Below are 19094 nucleotides of genomic sequence, written 5' to 3'. Positions count from 1 at the left end.
CCGTAATTACTGTTGTCGTTGTACTTATGAACTTGGCCATCGTCTGCGATCCAGGCATCGATTTGCACAAAATCTGCCACAAAACTCGGGATCTTGCATTTCATAACGGCCGCATTGCCCCTAATGACGTACTCGTTTTCGGCCTCGGTCACATAGTACTGGGCGACAACTGTACACCAAAAACCCAATTAGTTACCGTAATCGCTCGACGCTTTCATAACGCTCCCGCTATCGTCAATCCAAGACTCTACGTAAACGAAATCGGCGACGAACGACGGAATACTACACTTGAGTACCGCCGTGTTCCCCCGAATCACATACTCGGTCAAAATTTCCGCTTTGTAAAACTGATTCACCACTGGAAGAGAGCAGAGGAAGCGATTTAATGCGGGAAATTGGTGCAACAGGTACGATAAAAATATCGGCCGATCGATTAATACCGTAATTGGCGGTGTGATTGTAAAGAGAGCCGTCGGAGCCGACCCAGGCCTCCACACGGACGAAATCGGCTACGAAAGAGGGGATGTTGCACTTGAGGACGGCCGTATTGCCGCGGATTACGTACTCGGAGACCACCTCGGCCTCGTAGTACTGATTGACCACTGGAAAAAAGGGCGGACTGAAAGGCCGGAAGTGAATAAACCATCCGTGGAAAGGAAGAGGAAACTGCGGGCGCGCTGCTGTGGGAAGCCCAGACCCGGATTTTGGGACTTTCGGAGCCTTCACGTTGGTTTCAAACCCCAAGACAAAAACTATCCAAAAACTTTTTTTATTGAGGGATTTGCTTAAAGCTTGATCCAGTTCTTTTTTTTTCATTTCTATGCACCTCTCGGACTTACAGCAAGCAATTCTTATTAAACAAATTGAGGTGTTTCCAGTGATTTAGCTCATTTTTTTATGCAAAGAATGGCCAAAAATCAACTTATTTCATCAAAACCAGTGAAAAGTTAAAACGATTTTAACTTATTCCAGGCAATATGGCTCTTTTTGGCTGAAAAATTCAAAAAATGTCAATTAGAAACACTATTATTTCGCCAAACGTAATCCAAATTGTGTCGAAAATTATTTTCTCTTTTTTAAACGATTTTGCGAAATTTTGTTACCTGAGAAGAAAAACGGGATTAGAATCCAGGGTATCTAACCCAAGAAATCCTGTGCCCAAGATTTTAAGAACGTATTTCAGTGCTTTAATAGAAATTGGGTTAAATTCTCAAGAATCGCAAAAAAGGTCAAGTTTTAACAGCGGTTAGATCGAAATCAAAGCTGAAATACGCTATCAGAAAAAAATTGGTAACCAAGAATTATTTTAGTTTAACCGACATCTAAAATAACTGGCATAAAACTCAAAAATTTCTCAATATTCCTCCCTTTTCCGACCGTTTTAGCACGATGTTTTACTAACAACATGATATCTGAAATAAACCCGAAAAGTGAAATTGGTATATAGTTTCGCATTTTTCAGGCGTCTTACTTCGTATTTCAAGGACGCAATTTTTTGCAGAATTTCTCAAAAGATAACCGAAAAATCAGTACAAAAATTAACCGAGAAGTCTCTTAGTTTACAAATGAGGCAATATATTTGCATTTTCGAGCATCATTGAGAAAAAAAGCTTTTTCAAAATTTTAAAAAGTCGAGTTAATAAAGCAATACATAATAAATAGGGTCGAAGCAATTGTTCACCAAACATTAAAAAAAAGTTATAAACTCAGTCCAAAGAGGTGTTATTTTTGCCCTTTTCAGGTGCTTGAACACGTTTTTACGTCAATTGCTTTACAAATCACTTTAAAATTAAATCTACAATGACATTATTTCGGCGTGATATTTGTAAAGTTCTCGTTTAAAACGCAATTCTTTTGCGAAACATCGAAAAAAAAATAAGAAAAAAAACGCCGAATTTGGTAATCGAATATTTTATGAAATTTCAAAAATAGTGCAAGATTTGCTTTTTTCAAAGCATTGAAACACGCATCTGAAATAAAATTCACAAAATTTTATTTAACCCGAAAGAGAAATGAGTAAATTTATTCAAAACATTACTTTTTTCTTAGATTCTTAACACGTTCTTGAGCCAAGAAGGTAGGTAATTATTTTCAAAATGATTATGTTTTCTACGTTATGAATCAATTTCAAATCAAATCAAATCAAAATAAGCCGACTTGAATTATTCCCGACCGATTTGTCACGCCTATAAGTGAATTACCGAAGAAAAACAACGTTATAATATATATTTTTAAATCAAGGATCGAATAAAATTGTCTTATTTTAAACAAAATGCAAAATTAAGACGACTATTAAAGTATTTCTAGGTGATTTTAGTCATTTTTAAACGAGGAATCAATACTTTAGCATCCACCAAAAATGAGATGTGTTTTGATCGAAAATTTTCGGCTAAAAAGCATCCTAAAAGTATTATTTACTAAAGAAACGGATAAAGCGAAACACTTTGAATAAGATAGGCTTAGGTATTGTTAACTGTGTCCGAGATATGCAAAAAATTAAAAAAAAAGATTTTATTGTTTCTTGTTTAATCATTCTATCGTTTTGAAACAAATGTGAAGGGCCATGTCCTTCCACAGCCCCTTGTCGACCCCCCACCCCAAAAGTACCATAATTGGTCTGCTCGAGCCCATAGCTGTGGCCTTCGGTATCGTGCCAGGACACGACCGTGACAAAATCGGCGACAAACGACGGTATCGAGCATTTTAAAACGGCGGCATTTCCACGGATGACGTACTCGTTATTGACTTCGGTCTGGTAAAACTGCTGGACAACTGCAAGAGAGACACAAGGGAAGAAAGTGCGACTTTCGGTCATTACCGTCAGGCGCGCCCGGATAAAAATTCTCGTTCTGATCAGTATGCCACGAAACAACACTGACAAAATCCGCCACAAACGAGGGTATTTGGCACTTGAGGATGGCGGCATTCCCCCGAATCGCATACTCCTTATTGACGTCGGTGTCGTAGAACTGAGCCACCACTGCGAAAATTATTGCCTAATAAGTGAAAGAAAAACACCAAAATTGCACGCTGGAAGCCTGCTCCAAGGCTGCACCTAATTATAACTATGTCTAAACCTTGTTTTAAATTAAATCGACCTGAAAATGAATTATTCCGCGATGGTCAATAATGGATCAATGGTCTAGTTTTAAATTACGAAGATGTGGAAGAAAGTGAAGAATCATTCGGGCACGGTTGGTAAATAACGTATTTCAACATCTGTGCATACGGTTATTATTTACTTGACTCTAATTTCAAATAACATTCACATTATAAATCACTCCTTTATTCATATCAGACATGCAACCATAAAAATGTTGGCGTCGGAAGTCTCTATTCTATGTAATGTATACGTTGTAATTTTGTAATAATTGTTATTAAACGTTCCACAAGAGAGGTTGCCAATCTGGGATTTACAAAGAATTTCGTAAAAATAAACAAAAAATTCAAATTCATAGCTAATGAACATTTTACGTTACTTAAACTGTTTTATTTATTATTTTGTTTATTTACACCACATTTGAAGTGCTTAATAAAGCAAAGCATTATTAAAAAGTAAATTATCGGCCAGTGTTTAACTGTTAAAGACTGAAAAAACCATTGTGTGTTGCATTTATTATGCACTTTATTTCTTTGTTTTTTCCATTATTTTGTATTTTTTTCATTTTCGAGTTGAAACTACAGCGATCATTCTGTAATTACCTAAGACTTGTCAAAACTAACATTTACAATGCGAACCAGATGCTGTTCCTTACTTCAATTTCAGCTAATTTTAGGAAAACAGGATAAACAAAAAGTCAAAATATAGTCCGACTTCCTGAAATTCAGTTTGTGAACATCCTAAATGAGAATTTGACAAAATTCGTAAAACTCGTAGTTCAACGAGTAGTCGTCTGTTTTCAGTAGCAAGTCCTTAAGATTTAAGGCTCGGAAAAAAACATAAACAAATAATAAAATCGATTTAATTTGTATTTACATTAAAGAATACTTTATAGAACATTAAATTATATCAACTTACTTGAATTTAGTTTTCACCGTAAGAAAAAACCAACCAAAATTGTCTTTTTTATTTCAAGTTATTCCAATAACGTTAAAGATTTCGTCCTATTTTTAAAATAACTATGTAATATAATATTAAAATACCTATGAAATGATTTGAGTAGTTGAACTTTACTCTGGTTTTTTGTTTAATTAATAAAAAATCTAGTTTTATTAAACTAAACACAATTTTTATCTGTGGTTTATTGATAACTTTAATTTATAATAAAAATATAATAAATTAATAACTTTTGAAAAAATGGTATGTAAAGAATCATTTAGGGTATTTTTTACTGAATCATGTCTGTTTCGTCTATAATTGAGCTTTTTTTAACTAACCGTTTCTAATTTATTGTCATTCAAAATTTTCTTAAATTCGCAATTTATTAATAAGTTTTCATGACTACCCTTTTGTCTTACCTCTGCCAGTACCTAATTAAATCATATGCACAATTTTGTTTAGTTTTTGAACACCTATTCATTTTCACCAAAAATGACTAAGTCATTATAAAAAAAAACATTATTGAACATTTTACTACTTTTTTTATCCAGAAACACCACCATCACTTATTTCATTTGCAAAATTTTTCAAAACTAGTTAAAAAAAACACTAACTCTATGATGGCATATGATTTTTCGAGCTAAAATCATCTGTTTTCTTACAAAGTTTTTCTAAAGCTAACTGAAACACGCCATCACTCGCAATACTTCGTCAAAAATAACGCGAAAATTTTTTATTTTTTCCGAAATTTTGTTATCGTTCGAAAAAATCTCTAAATTTAGTCAAAATTATAATATTTTTTTAAAAGCGTTAAGTCATTTTTTAACTATAAACGCTGTTGTATTTATAGGAAAGTTGAACTTTCATTCTGATTTTTGCTTAATTTTTGAAACAATTTGATTTTTACTACATACCTACCTTACCTGATTAATAAATTATTATTTTTATTATTATCGTAAACCAGGAAACATCCTGGTTGCGTTTTTAAAGTTTGTCTTAACTTCAGTTTTAACTTTATTTTACTTTTGTCAATATGATTCCTTTTTCTACAAATAATGATGACAATTATTATTTTACAATGCAGTTTTGTGTTATTAAATTCATTAGACAGGGCAATGATTTTATTCCTGTAACGTTGCTTATTACTTATTAGGAATACCTAAGTTATCAGTTCTATCTTAATCGTTCTGTTAATAATGTATCAGAGGACTTACTTCCTGCCTTTTTGTATAAATTCAAAATAAAATGAAACTAGATATCTGTTTTGGAAAAAATACTTATAAAACATAAAAAAATTCAAGGATTTTTTGAAAAATGACTCATAACAAAGATATAAATTTTGTGCGGCCAGTTTGTATTTATTATAAAGGATTATTGAAAAATTCTGGAAAAAATCACATGCCTAGAGAAAAAAAAATCAGTACTTAATTAATGGCAAACGCTGATTTCTGTGTGAATATTAGTTAAAAATACTTAAACTGAAAATTACACCGTAGTAAGTCCTACTCAGCATTTAAAACACTGATCAAGTGAATGATTTTTGCATTTGGTACTTTTTTAAATGTCTTATACGAAAATTGCTTGCTTTATCAGTTATCACTTTTACTGTTGTTATTTAGGTATTCGAATTCAATAAAAAATGAGACTCTGTTCTGTATATTATTATCATCCGTCTTGTTTCTGTCCCACAATTCATAAATATGCAGTTCCGTGCCCGGCCCCCATTTCCATTATTGCCCATCGCTTTTCCGGCGCGTTCCACCAACCTGCCCTCACGTTGACGTCCCTCGAATGCACCGAGCCCACGCTGTTCTTCGCCAGACAGACGTAGACCTGCGCGTGCACCTCCTGGCGGTAGTCCTCGGCCCTGAACGGCGGAAACACCAGATTTCCATTGGCGAGCACTTGGCGCAGTCCGGGGACGTCGCCGACGGCGGTCCCATCCGACCTGACCCAGATGATGTCCGGCGTGGGGTTGCCGTGGGCGCTGCACTCCACCACCGCTCCGGTGGTGTTGGAGAAGTCGATGCGGTTGGGCGGCTCGCGCACGAACACGGGCCCGGAGGTGTCGTCCTCGGCGGACGCTCCGAGGACGAGCAAAGTCACGATTATCGCACGGAACATGGCGACACTGCACTAGCGCGACGACGATGTGCCGATGGGCTGGAAAAAGAAAAAGAAAAATTTCGATATTTTGTAAAAGATGTATTGGGTTACCAGTCATTTCGAGCATAATCTAGTGTTAAAATTAACACATGCCAGAATGTTTTTTACCTTTAATTTTTTACTGTGCACGCTGGACTTAAGTAGCAAGTCGGAGTTACCAAGTCGCGATTGATTTTAGTTCAGGTGATCAAATATTAAAAGTTAAAAACGGGATCGAAGATGCATCGTTGTGATGTATTTGTAGCAAGGTCGGGTTAATAAATAATTGGTGACTACCTACTTTCGTGTAGCTTTATTGCTGATTTTATTCGAGTGTTAAAGTTTATTTTGGGCTTGGAAAATTATTTATTCCGACTGAATTTGAATTTATAGTACTTCCTACAAAACGCTTTTTATCTATGCGTATTTAGGTGTTCAAGTAAATACATAAAATTCAAACTCTACGAACCGTAAAGATGAGATGGGAGACAACAGTTTTTGAAAGAGAATACATTTTTGTCTTCAAAGGTTGAAATAATATTTTCTGCAAGTTGGAGTTTATTTAATTTGAAATCAAATAATAGATGATATATTCAAGTTTCAAGTGACTTTAATTATTTGTAAAAATGGTGAAACCTTCCAAGTAACCAGTGAAGAAAAGGAATAAGGGCATAAAACTTATTAAACTTCTAAATTTATAAATTCTAACGTCGTATTTTAGGCTAGAGAGTTGTGTTTTCGTTTGGTTTAGTAAGTTTCACAAAAACTCACAAGAGATGGATTTTTTCTTAAAATATGAACAGTTTCTCCACAATGGTTTTTGCTTTATTTACTTATTTCTTTACACAATATGTACCAATATCTTGGGACTATCTGTATTTTGATTTAAAAAATAGGTTGTAAATAGACAATGGCATTTTTTTAAATCAACTGATCAGATGTTTAGTTTTCGTCGTATTTTTTACTTCGTAAGTTCTTCATTGTAAAGGTCTTTGAAAAAAGTCAACTTTATATTATAGAAAAAAGTGCAAAAACGGCACCGTTTTTCGAAAAACCAAAACTTCTTAGATAAATACAGAGTGTTTTTTAATAGATGTCTTAGAAAATAAAGGAAACATTTAAAAATCTAAAGCACGTTGGTAACATTACAAAGAACTTTTTCAGGTTTTTACATTTAATTTTCAAACTATCTTGCATTGAGTGTAAAATTTTGTATAAATCTATTATCTATTTGTGCTAGAACTGGGTTCGCTGTTTCATTCAAATAAACTGATTGAAAAAAGTTAAGGATATTACTGAATTTAGGGAAAATCAACTGATAAAAAAATGAAGTTAAAAGCAGATACATATTTCCTGATTTGTTTTTATCAGATTCCAATGCTCGAAAGTTAATAGAATTTGTTTGATGCTACAATAATTAGGCTTCTTTAACACCAATATTCCAAACATGTTTCGAGCAATTGATGCAGTTTAGTACTTCATTTAAGGAATTTAATTTTCTGAATTAACCAATTTAGTTTATTATAATTATATTTTTTTGAAGAAATGTCTGAGACAGTGTGGCCAAATTTAACTATTCCGGGGCGGCAATGCACCTAAATACGCCCCTGGACGTGGTGCATCAAGTTGTGGGTATTTCCTTTCAATTCGCATGATTTTTATAATTTTTATAATTTCTCTATTTAATTTTTGGAAATAAATAGGGTTTCCAAATTTAATGTTACTTCATTAGTTTTACTCAAATACTGTCGTTAGTTTGTATACTATTCTGTCGATATTTTGTCGTTCGTTACATTTCAACCGTGCAATGCACTTTTTGTGAATAATTATTGAAAAAAAAATCAGTGCATGTGTTAATAAAAAATGGATAAAGATTTTCGCTAAAATGTTTTGTCTGAAATTGGCTCCAGGAATGAGTTTCAGCGATTGGACCTTAAAAATGCACCTCCCTGTATATTTTTCAGGGAGATACACCAAAAGAGTGACGAATAAATGAGTCAGGCACACCTCTTTGTTCTCACCTTGCAACTTATTAGTTATCTCCCAGATTATGTTATTTGTTAGTGCCGTTTTATCGACATTCTTACACAATTATTTTTGTGCCATTTAATCTTATTCAGTCTGTTACTTGCTGTTGTCATGAATAAATCAGAACCTTGCGGTTTAAAAGTTTCAAATTCGTTAACTACGTCTTTTTAAGAAGATAAAGCGATGGAACTTGCAGAAGAACATAAAGGTGAGTTTTTTTTTTCATCTCTAATAAGGTAATTCTTCTCGATTTAATAAAATAAAAATTGAGACATTTCATTTGAAATAACTGCTGAGTTATGGGTATTTGACATTCTGCAATCATAGCCTTAAAAATGATATCCAAAAAAATTCAAAATCTTGCCAGAGTTACCAATTTTTGAATTGAAAGTTGCAAATAAAATACACAAAGTACTCCAAATATTTTGAAAACCTCTAAATTACCAATCGGAAAAGCTGATGATGACTCGAGAATCCAAAAAATGCAGTGAAAAACATGAGTTTTAATTGTTTTACTTGCGCTTATAAATAAATAAAGAAATAATTTTCAGTTTAACAATTTAAATATTTTCGATTTCTTGCTTCAACCTTCACCCGATTTTCTCTCTATTTCTCCACACAACCCATATTTTAATCATCCATACAACTCATGCAACAATAGAACCTTCAGGATTAAAACAAAGGTGTGGGGAATTTCCTCCGGGAATAAGAATAGCAGCACGAGGGGAAGCAGCTTATGCACGCATGTGGGTCAACAAGTACTCAAACAACGTGAAAAACTAGCGTTCACCCTCTCATTTCGTTAGATTTTATTTGTCTAAAATTGGCTCCACGTTGCGATCGATATTTTCAACTCAGACACAATAAAAAACCGCCGGCAAGGCGACCAACAATACCTAAGGGATGACTATGAAAATGCAAACTAACCGTGGAAAAAACTAATTGACCCTTTTATGACGGCCATTTTGTGTGCTGATATGCCGATTTATGGACGAAATGAATGAGTGCATCGACCACAAGCAAAACGTATTTTTAGAAAATGGGCGGATTGGGGAAACGGAATGTTAACAACAGGAGCTACAACCTATTAAATTAATTTCACTAAACATCATTTTTCCAACAGTAATTTTTCACCACTGATATAATTTTTCATTTTTATATTAAATGCAACCCGTAACAAGCGTAAACAAGGTTTTGTTTTACAATAATTGCATTAATTTCAACTTGTTTTGTGATTCTAATAAAAAGTTTTTTGTTGAGCAGTGACAAAACTTTTAATAATGAATTATAGTAATTATAAAAAAAATTCTAGACTCTTGCACAAAAATTTTTAAAACCCTGTACTACTTCCATTTTACAATCATCTCAATTTTTAATTACAAATCGATAACAGCTGTTTTAGATTAAATTAGCTATTGCAAGTGCGATTTAATGAATGAATAAACAAGTCTGAAGATATGACAAATATACGCACCACTTTGATAAATAAATGAAAACAAATATATTTTTTCTAATTGGCATTTTCATCTTAAATGCTTGTTGATTAACGACACACTTTTATCTTTAGGGACAATCATTAATTCATTACTCATTAATTATTTATACGAATCGATATAACATAAAAGCACTTTTACACCTTACGATAACACACGTATTTGCATAGCTACATAAAACAGAAAAATGGTTATTTTGAGTTGCATTTTAATTTCGTGATTTACATCATCGCAAACCAGTTTGCGGTTTTGCTGAATTTGAAATGGTATTTAAAATTTCCTCGGGAGCAGGTAAACTGCTTTCTATAGATCTTGACAGCTGTACCATGTGGGCAACCTTTCGAAGATTTTTTTCTAAAGCAGGTGGTCAAAGCGACCAGCTGCTGTACCAATCGAATTTTTGATTCGTCGTGGACAAGGATAACACATGCACGCATGGAATATCCTCTTTATTCACTTCCTGTTTGGAACAATCCGGGCTCCTTAATCTAATGGTAATTCGTACATTTCCTTGCATACATTAAATCCAGCGATATTAATAACTCCTCTTTGTCCCGAGATGATAATCTCGCCCGTCCGGAAAATTCATCACTTTTTGCAAACCGGTCATCCTTGATTAGTCACTAGAATTTTGCGAATTTGGTTTATGCTTCGAGGGAGACTAGCACCGGCGTGGGCGACGAAATGTGATTTTTAAGGGTGGGTGTCTTTTTTTCAATGGAGGAGCGCTTACCGGCTTAATCCTAAATGGGGGTATCCGGAAATAACACCGAAAACACTTATTTTAAAACACTGATTATTACAACTTTTTTGATATTACACACAGAGGTGACACATCCTCGCGCACTAGAACGAGCAATCAACAAAACTAACGCAACGCCTTTCCTCGGACTTGCACGAAGGGGGTTCACCAACCGATCGAAGCTCGGCGTATTTCGGGTTGCATAACTTTGATGTAAACAATGAGCTTTTCCGCAAACAAAAATAACGATTAGAATTAGTTTTTTCCATGTGTTCTTGCTTACAGAAAATTTACAACTTGTAAACAGAAAACGTAAAACATCATTATTAAGTTTTGGAAAATTAAGGGATTCCTACTGCGAAATTTTTCAAAATAAATACTAAATTAATATATCGCTATAATATGACAATCGAACCATTCTTTTTTATACACAAATAAGGTGACCATAAAATAAATGATTCCAACAAGTAGGCTTTTTAGAATGTCCATTAAATTGAGTAGAGACAACTTTATAGACCAAAAGTTCATAGTCCTTAGAAAAACAGAAAAATTTTGCAAGATCGGAAAAAAATGTTAAAATGATTTTAATTTTTTTAATGCTGAACATTTGTATACAAATCAAAATATTTTTAAAATGTGCCTTATCTTTCATAGAAAAAACTGGGTCACTCTGCATGTAGTCAATAGTAAAAAAAGGGTAGTGATAAAGCGATCATTAATAAATTCGATTTTGATCAGTAAAAAATAATAAATGATCAGTATTTAATTAATTTTTGCACAGTAGAAATAATAAATGATCAGTATTTAATCCATTTTTACTCAGTAAAAAATTTAAATGACAAAACCACGCACAGTATTTTATTAAAATTTACCCAGTAAAAAAATCGTATATGCACAGTATCTAGTTTCAGTTTACACGGTTTAAATAATAAACGCTCAATAGATAGCCTGCAGGCTGGGGCTTCGCCCCATCGAACTAAAACGAAACATATCCCGCGAACGATTTTTGAGATGCTATTATCTACTGTGCATTTATTATTTTTACTGAGCATTTACTATTTTTACTGAGCATTTACTATTATTACTGTGCATTTATTATTTTAACTGTGCGTTTATTATTTTTACTGTGCGTTTATTATTTTTACTGATCAAAAATACTTGTCGTTTAAATAAAATACTGTGCATTTAATTTGTACCCATAAAAAAAAACTCTTAGCAGACTCACCCTGAATTGAAAGGGAATTTAAAGGGAGATTTAATTGCGTTAGATATAAAAATCATTCTCATTGTAATTATTTATTTAAAAAGCTTAAAATTATGTACAATACAATATGTTTACGTATTAATTCCGTATTTTGATTTCATCTTATCAATCTCTTCCTGTTTCTTCTCAATATCGGTCTTCTTGAACGCTTTACTCGCCTGATAATACAAAACCACTAAATACCGATTACAAACATTAAAGCCGGACAAATGGTCACAAGCGTTTTTTGCGTCAAAAATGTCCTCATAAACCACAAAAGCTGTGCCTCTAGTTTCCGGGGTATTACCGACGCGGATTTGCCTGATAGCCCCATATTTACCGAAAATATCGTACATTTCTTCGGCTGTTATTTTATAGGGGAGATTGCGGATGTAGAGAATTCGGTTGATTTCTGGGGGCAACCTAACCTATAAAAAAAAACATTTTTTGGGTCAAATTTTTGGTATTTAACGACTTACGTTTGCCTTTCTTTGCATAGCCAAAGCCATTGTGGCGTTTTTTTAATTTGCTTCAATGAATTAAATACAAAAACAAACTCACACAAACGTTTTTATTGACTGAACAACACGATCGCCAACGTAACACGTACCAACCCAACAATTAACAAAACTAAAGCGGGATATTCAAACACAATTATGCCTCATCTGGTTCCGGAATATTAACATCTTTTAAAAACGCAATCAACGCACTATCATTAACGGAAGCCGGATAACTCTCACAACGGACTAATGGCGTGACTGTTTTCTTTTTTTCAAACAATTCGTTTGCCCGTTTGATAATACTCGCATCCACGCCAACTTCGGCCGCAATTTTTATCGCAAAACTCCTCGAAACACCTTTCGCCACTTTATAAAGGAACAAAAGTGTCCCATTTTCCTCCGAATGTGCCATTTTCAAATATTCAACAACACCATCTTCCGGTAAAAAATCAGAAATGCTTTGGTGGTGCGTCGAGACAAGTATGTGAGGGCAGTTATTGCCTTGTTTGTGAAAGTCGGCCAGAAAGCCGACCAGTAAAGCAAGTCCATCCTCCACGGTGGTTCCCCGGCCAAACTCGTCCAATAAGATCAGAGAGTTGTGGCGCGCGTTATGAATCGCTTGCGTGGCCTAATTTACGATTAATTTTTTCGCAAAATTTTATACAGACCTGGATTGCGTCAATCATAAATGCAGATAGGCGCACGGCTGCCGATTCCGTCGCTTGCATTCTGGAATGTATGCAATGCAAAATCCCGATGTTGGCGCTCCTGGCAGGCACGTAGGAGCCAATGTGGGCAAAGTAAATAACGAGGGCTACTTCCTTCAAATACACACTTTTGCCACTGCCGTTAGGCCCCGTGATTATTTTAATGTGACTGTGGTGATTCCCCGAGCAAAAGTCATTGGGCTCGAAATTTGAGACCAGCTCGAGGAGAGGGTGACGACACTCGCGGATTTCGTGCATATTTTGGTTGTTTAAAGCAGGTCGGACGTAATTATTTTGTGCCGAGACTTTCGCTATTGCTATCAAACTAAAAATTGTGTATAATTGGGAGAAAAAATCAATAAAATCGTACGCATCAAACAGCGATAAGACTCTAAGAGGCTCTCTAATATCCTTGTTGTATTTGAGAATGAAGGAGGAAAGGCGTTGCAAAATGCGATTTTCGTGGGCGATTATTTCGGCATTAATGTCGCCAAGGTTTTCGTCCAATTCTAAATTAAAATGATAGAAAAACAATAAATTTAAATTTTTTATACCTAAACATAGTGGATTCTTGTAATGGATTGTTCCACGCAACGTGAACTACAAAATACCCAATAAGTGATAAATCGCCTTAGGAATTTTCTTACCATGAATTGAAATCCTAAATCTTTCAATTCCTCGGGATCGCAATTCGGTTTCCATTCGTTTATCGCAACCAAATGTCCCATTTCTGGTAAATACACAATGGAACATTCGTTTAAATAGTCTGGTAATTGCTCTGCTGCCACTCCGGCCGCTGCTCGAACATGTTGGGCAATGTCTTGTCGACGCAATTTTTCTAAATCATTTTTTAATAATTGTAACAAAAGTAAACAAATAATTACTGGCATCTAGACTTTCGTCAAATCCGGTTTTAATTACAGGCCGGCTTGAATTTTTACTATCGCTGAAGTCTATCGCGTTGTTCATTGAGTTTTCCAAACCGAGAAGTTCCATTGTGACCGAATTGTAGAATTCGGATAGAAGTTCGCACGCATCTTGATAAGGAGCTGTTAGTTCCCTCAAGAAAACTGTGTGGTAGATTGACTGAAAATGTCGCAATAAGAAACTTCAATTAGATGACTAATGATTGCACTTCAGATGATTAATTAACGAACTTAAAAAGTGGGTCAATTAAATCTATAATTAGTTAGACTCACTTAAAATTAAACGATTCAGAATCGTTTTGTGACCTCGCTAATCCCAATTCGATTTTCAAACGAATATCGCCAAGTTGTCATTCTGTTTTTTTATCGAAATTATTTATTCAATTCTCTCATTTGCGGGCTTGTCTATTTGTTGGTAAAAAATATAGTTTTAAAAATCTCATCGACAATAATTGTGAAGGGAAATCTCTAACCAATTTAACCAGTTTCTATATAAAATCAACACCTCAAAAAAATTGGAACAAATAAAAAAAACGATAAACAATAAATCCGTTATCTTTCGAAGCATCAAATATTTAAACAATTAATAAAGATTTAAATAAGAGAAAAACAGATTTTATTAATATGAAAACTTACTAACGTATAAAGTATGTTTTAATTTTTTTTTAGTTTTTAAATTCATATCTATATTCATTCATTATTCATTATCTGTGAATTACTGGAATATTTTTCGGAAATAATTTTTGGAATTATCCGGGGAATTATATTAACAATTATTTTTATTACGATAATTAAGGTGGAATTATTGAAATTGCTTTGGAATATTTGAAATCTCGAAATATTGTGGACACTATTGGATTTAGTGAAATTTCAGTAGAATTTTTCTAGAAATGGAAAAAGTTGGACAGGAGATTATACTCATATGTATTATGTAGTTGTTTTTTCATTACTGAAACTGTTCCGCATCACTGTTTAAATTAACAGAGGTTCGGATTAGAGAGGTTGCACTGTATTCTTAATTGTTTTTACTTGAAGATGATATAAATTATAAAAGCACTTACCTTGTATAAAATACGCCAGTCTCTACAGGTAGCTCTCGAATTTTTAATTTTCAAAAGAATAATCTAATTTTCAAAAAATTTCCAAATTAAATCACAAATGAATTGCAAACTTACAGAAACGTCCGATAAATTTCTAATGTTGTCTTGCAAGCTTTCGACAAAATCTTGATTACTTGGATGCAAAACGAAAGTAACAAAATCCAAACGTTTCGAAATTTCATGAATGTCATTCAGCGGCTTGTGCAAAATATTTCTAGAAATTGAGTGAAATTTAAAGGGTGATTCAAAAGCGTCGGCTAATCTTTCAGTGGTGATAAAGACATCAAACCGAATTAAAAGTTATAGCTATAGCTCCACAAAGTTAAATTTTTATGTTAAATTTGTGGCACTTCCAATTATTTTTTTTTTGACTTTGATAAGCGGAAACGACAATTCTTGCAGAAAAATCTACTATTAATGTTTTATGGTGTACAAAGCAACAAAACAAAAAATTTACAAAAATTAAGTCGCTTCAAAAAGATCTAACTTCATTTTTGAGAGTTTGTCCGATACTTTTGAATCATCCTGTATAATGCATTTATTACATGATCGGTCAGTATTTAAATTCTTTGTACAATTGATTTTCCTCTTCGTTATGTAAAGGTGAAAAAAAAAGGAAAAGATGTGTTTTTTTACTTATGAAATTTTAAAGTCTTCTAATATAATACTGTGCATATTGAATTAAATACTGCTCGCTTTTAATACTTGAGACAAATTTGTCCAAGTTTCGACTTGCAACTCGACGAGAAAAGCCGATAAACGCTCAAACCCTCGCGATTACTCGACTGCAAGCCCCTTTTGAAACTCGCATCGTGTGAACATTGTTGAAAAATTTGTAGTGCCTTCAGCGTGGTCCAATCAATCAACAGATGCCCTCGACTAAAAGCCACAATTAGTCGACTTTTCCAAACAAAATTTGAATCCGATACAGTGAAACTTGCGTCACTTGCAAAAACTGCAGTTCGTCCTTATTGGGCAAAAAGTGCGCCCAGGTTTTATCAAGATATTTCACCAAAGCGCCTGCCGCATGCACCGAACATTTATAATCGAAATTAAGCAGCGAATTTATGTGTATTTCCCCTTCCGCTTCGGACATTTCCGACGCGCTTATCAGACGCAAGTCGCAAAGCAGGGACCTGCAAATTTCGAAAGCTGGAGTTTTTGTCAAAACCAAACTAAATAAAATTCGCCCACAATATTCCTTGCATCGCAGGAGGAACATGTTGGGGGGCAGAGTCCTAACAGTGTCCGTCGTGGTCGTCTCCTCGCTGACCGAAGTGACGACATCTATCACGTGTTTAACGTACTCTTCGTTCATGTTACCGACTGTGATTACGAATTTTGGGGCCACTTCGCGGTAAATGGCGCACGTCATGTAAAACAGGGGGGCCAGGTCGAGCACTTCTTCATAGACGTACAGCTGTAAGGGGGGCTGTTTAACGCCCAAGGTCGGACAAAACAACTTACAAGCTTCTCGTTGAAGTTGAAATAGGCGGCCCCCAACTTGCCGTTTTTCCACACTAGTGATAAAATCTTCGTTTCGTCGTCGCCGGTGTCATTCTCGACGTCGTCGGAATCGTCCGGTGTCACGATTTTTGTCGCATTGTTGCGAATTGTGAAAATTAATTCGCTTTCATCGGAAACCACCATTTTGTCGATTTTTCGATTATTTTCGAAAATCAAGTGACATGGCAGGCATGGCTGCCAACTCGAGTTGACTTGATTTTTGCTTTTCACTTCATTAAAAAATGAGAAGGAACAATTATTTATTGTTCTATCCTAACTTACCGTCCTAATACGAATTTTAGATTTAATTCCAGGTCTGATCATGATCCAGGTCATTAAAAATAAAAAACCGTCACTTTAAAACTTAGAACTTTATTCATCGATTTTCTGATCAAAACCAACTTAAAATGGATTTTTGAGCTTACGGACTAATAAAATACGCTTTCCTACAACTAATCGTCTTCGTTGGGGTCATACTTGTGTAGCTTAAGTCGCCACTGCTTGATCAGGCCGTCCCAGCCCCTCCTTGAGTACTTTAGAAATTTGTTTGGTGTTTGGGGATCGTCAGATTTCCTCTGTTGTCTACAAAAGGAACATTTGAACAAAACGAACGGGAAAAACCTGGGGGAAATACCTAGGAACCAACTTTGTGTACTCATCATAGCCTATTGTGTTTTTCCCATAGTCGATTTGCTTTTGTCTCCTCCGTAACACCTCAGGGTCAGTTTCAAGCTCAATCTTTTTGGATTTTTTCCTAAAACCAAATACTGCAAGTTGGGGAGACAAGAACTCGGATTTTTCACCTTGGTGGAGTTTTTCCATTTTCGTCCAAATTTAGACTGCTGACTTTGCTCGAGCAGGCCTCAAGTCGCTCGCGCGTCGACTTGTAGGGGGAGTCCCGCTTTTTGAATAAAGTTATCTTAGCACTTTTAAAGCTCTTGCGAGAATTGGAGTCGGAATTCTCGAAGGGCTCAGTCTTCACTGGGGAACTCAGGTCCTCCAGAACCTCTTTCTTGATGTGGAAGTTCTCAAGCGCTTGAGTCGTGATTGGAAAGTTCGTGTCTTCGTCAAAAAGCTCTTGCTTAATTTCGGTTTTTCCCTTGAATTCTTCCGGAGTAATTTTGGGGGGCTCTGGGCCTTCAAAGGGATCGAAGGCAAGCTCCTCGAGGTCTTCCTTGATGTTTTCGGTGATCAAGTCGTCCATAGAGTCCTAATTAACGAGGATTTAGAAAAAATCAAACGGAAAAGTTGTTGACTCACGTCGTCGAAGATCCGAGCGTTTTTCAGCGACGTGTTCATTGAAAGTCGCCGTGTGGTCGTCATTGTGCTTGTTATCAATTAAAATTGCCACTTTGTACACTTTTCGAAACTTAAAAACCGATTGCAGGAAGTAAATATTTTGCTTCACTTAACCTACATTTGCGCGCGCTGTAATGACAAGCAGGGTGCCACGAAGAAAAAAGAAACACGCTAAAATCGAGCGGTTTATTCAAACATATGTACAAAATAAATTACAAGTTATTAGGCTTTTTCGCCCTCGAAAAACAACTTTCTCTGAACTACGGGTACGTGCCTATACCTAAATAGATAATTGTCGTTCCCTAGGGCGGTATAAGCCCGCTCTCCCTCTTTCCCTAGCATTTTCCGCAAGGCGATGTTTCTGGCCACAATCTTGTTGTAAAACTCCTTGCCACCTTCAGCAAAAACCGGATTTTTTTCCTTCAGTTCCTTATCAATTTGCGTTTCGTAATAAACTTGGCTAAAGTCTTTGCAGAAGACGTAACTCCCGAACGAGAAAGCCCCAACCAGGCAATACATAATAATCCTTACAGGTCTAGGTTTTGAATACAAATCGAACTTAATGTTCAAAGTGTTGGAAATTCCGTACATGCCAGACCACGAAACCACGGCCACAACCGTGTCCAGCATCCCCTTCAGCGTGTCTCTCATTTTGATTTCCCTCGCCATGGCGTAAATTTGGGCATTTTCCGACAAAACCAGCGATTTTAACAGCAACTTCCCCTCATCGGACTCCCAAATAACCGACTCATCCCTGATTTTAATGGAACTCTTGTCAACTGACGACTCGTCGTCGTAGAAAAAATGTGTCGGGATGCCCACTCTGACCCCAAACTTGCTGTAAGACGTGCCAGCGCTGAAAATATCGAAGCCATAGGCCGCGAAAGGCTTGTACAAATGCCGGTCCCGGTGCTCCACTTCAAGCAAATCCAGGGCCTTTTCAAAGCGTTTCTGGACCTTTTCCGTCAACGGCACCGAAAAGCCGTGCTTGTAGAGGTGGAAAAGGTCCTCGTATTGGCTCAGGAAAATGGTTTGGGGCAAAGTGTGGGCCAGGAGAATCACAGAAGTGGTTGCACCGGCCGCGTAATAACACGCTTTTTTGCCCGTCTCGGTCAACAACCAGTGGGATAAACGGTTCCACAACGACATGTCGGAAATTACGTAAAAATTAAGTTTTCTTCATAACAATTGTGACGGTGTTTTGTGAGATAACCTCACTTTTGTTGACACTTGGATGTCATGCGGCTCACAATCGGACTTAGTTTTCGGTTATTAATAATAGTTTTTATTGGAAAACTTCACTAGTGAATAGTTAAAAGACAAGATAATGGGCGCGATAGTTTCAAAACGATTTCATAAAAAAAAA

The 19094-nt window shown here is 35.5% G+C and overlaps 5 protein-coding genes across 53 annotated transcripts in view; all 5 read right to left on the bottom strand.

The window, feature by feature from the left end:
- The window catches only part of Dscam1 (Down syndrome cell adhesion molecule 1), a 46206-nt gene extending 35597 nt beyond the window's left edge, over positions 1–10609 (bottom strand). For 14 of the 47 annotated variants that reach the window (XM_064360025.1, XM_064360026.1, XM_064360042.1 and 11 more), the window contains exons 1-3: positions 10439–10609; positions 5806–6202; positions 2819–2980 (exon numbers count right to left, since the gene is read on the bottom strand). In XM_064360025.1, coding sequence (XP_064216095.1) covers positions 2819–2980; positions 5806–6163 — 520 coding nt within the window. In that variant the 5' untranslated portion in view covers positions 6164–6202; positions 10439–10609. Of the gene's footprint in view, position 1; positions 170–196; positions 359–440; positions 603–2607; positions 2773–2818; positions 2981–5805; positions 6203–10438 lie in introns of those variants that run through there. The other 33 variants (XM_064360022.1, XM_064360027.1, XM_064360023.1 and 30 more) reach the window with 11 other exon arrangements.
- A 1118-nt stretch (positions 10610–11727) lies between these two features.
- On the bottom strand, positions 11728–12328 carry Sf3b6 (Splicing factor 3b subunit 6). Its single transcript, XM_964770.5, has 2 exons — positions 12170–12328; positions 11728–12118 (listed from the first exon to the last, which is right to left on the bottom strand). The coding sequence occupies exons 1-2, from the start codon at positions 12197–12199 to the stop codon at positions 11783–11785; spliced, it is 366 nt and encodes a 121-aa protein (XP_969863.1). The 5' UTR covers positions 12200–12328; the 3' UTR covers positions 11728–11782.
- On the bottom strand, positions 12248–16631 carry LOC658305 (mutS protein homolog 5). Of its 3 annotated transcripts, XM_008199714.3 has the most exons (12): positions 16391–16630; positions 16118–16343; positions 15853–16075; positions 15629–15802; positions 14999–15137; positions 14885–14947; positions 13782–13983; positions 13545–13735; positions 13452–13497; positions 13268–13406; positions 12859–13222; positions 12248–12818 (listed from the first exon to the last, which is right to left on the bottom strand). In XM_008199714.3, exons 1-12 carry the CDS (start codon positions 16571–16573, stop codon positions 12345–12347), a joined length of 2424 nt encoding a protein of 807 aa, XP_008197936.1. In that variant the 5' UTR covers positions 16574–16630; the 3' UTR covers positions 12248–12344. The 3 variants fall into 3 exon arrangements, with proteins under 3 accessions (XP_008197936.1, XP_015838968.1, XP_015838969.1); XM_015983482.2 differs by having other exon boundaries at positions 12859–13406; positions 16391–16631; XM_015983483.2 differs by lacking the exon at positions 16391–16630 and having other exon boundaries at positions 12859–13406; positions 15853–16059; positions 16118–16261.
- Positions 16632–16785: 154 nt separating this feature from the next.
- On the bottom strand, positions 16786–17884 carry Slbp (Stem-loop binding protein). The gene is made up of 4 exons (XM_008199761.3): positions 17690–17884; positions 17233–17639; positions 17064–17183; positions 16786–17011 (listed from the first exon to the last, which is right to left on the bottom strand). Exons 1-4 carry the CDS (start codon positions 17750–17752, stop codon positions 16882–16884), a joined length of 720 nt encoding a protein of 239 aa, XP_008197983.1. The 5' UTR covers positions 17753–17884; the 3' UTR covers positions 16786–16881.
- A 16-nt stretch (positions 17885–17900) lies between these two features.
- Positions 17901–19056, bottom strand: LOC658151 (uncharacterized protein). The gene has a single exon (XM_964560.5). It carries the CDS (start codon positions 18875–18877, stop codon positions 17951–17953), a length of 927 nt encoding a protein of 308 aa, XP_969653.1. The 5' UTR covers positions 18878–19056; the 3' UTR covers positions 17901–17950.
- Positions 19057–19094: the final 38 nt, after the last annotated feature.

This window comes from Tribolium castaneum, chromosome 2 (genome assembly GCF_031307605.1).
Source record: "Tribolium castaneum strain GA2 chromosome 2, icTriCast1.1, whole genome shotgun sequence".
Classification (NCBI taxonomy): Eukaryota; Metazoa; Arthropoda; class Insecta; order Coleoptera; family Tenebrionidae; genus Tribolium; species Tribolium castaneum.
The sequence above is the reverse complement of the archived record's forward strand: the minus strand, read 5'-3'. Positions and strand labels throughout refer to the sequence as shown.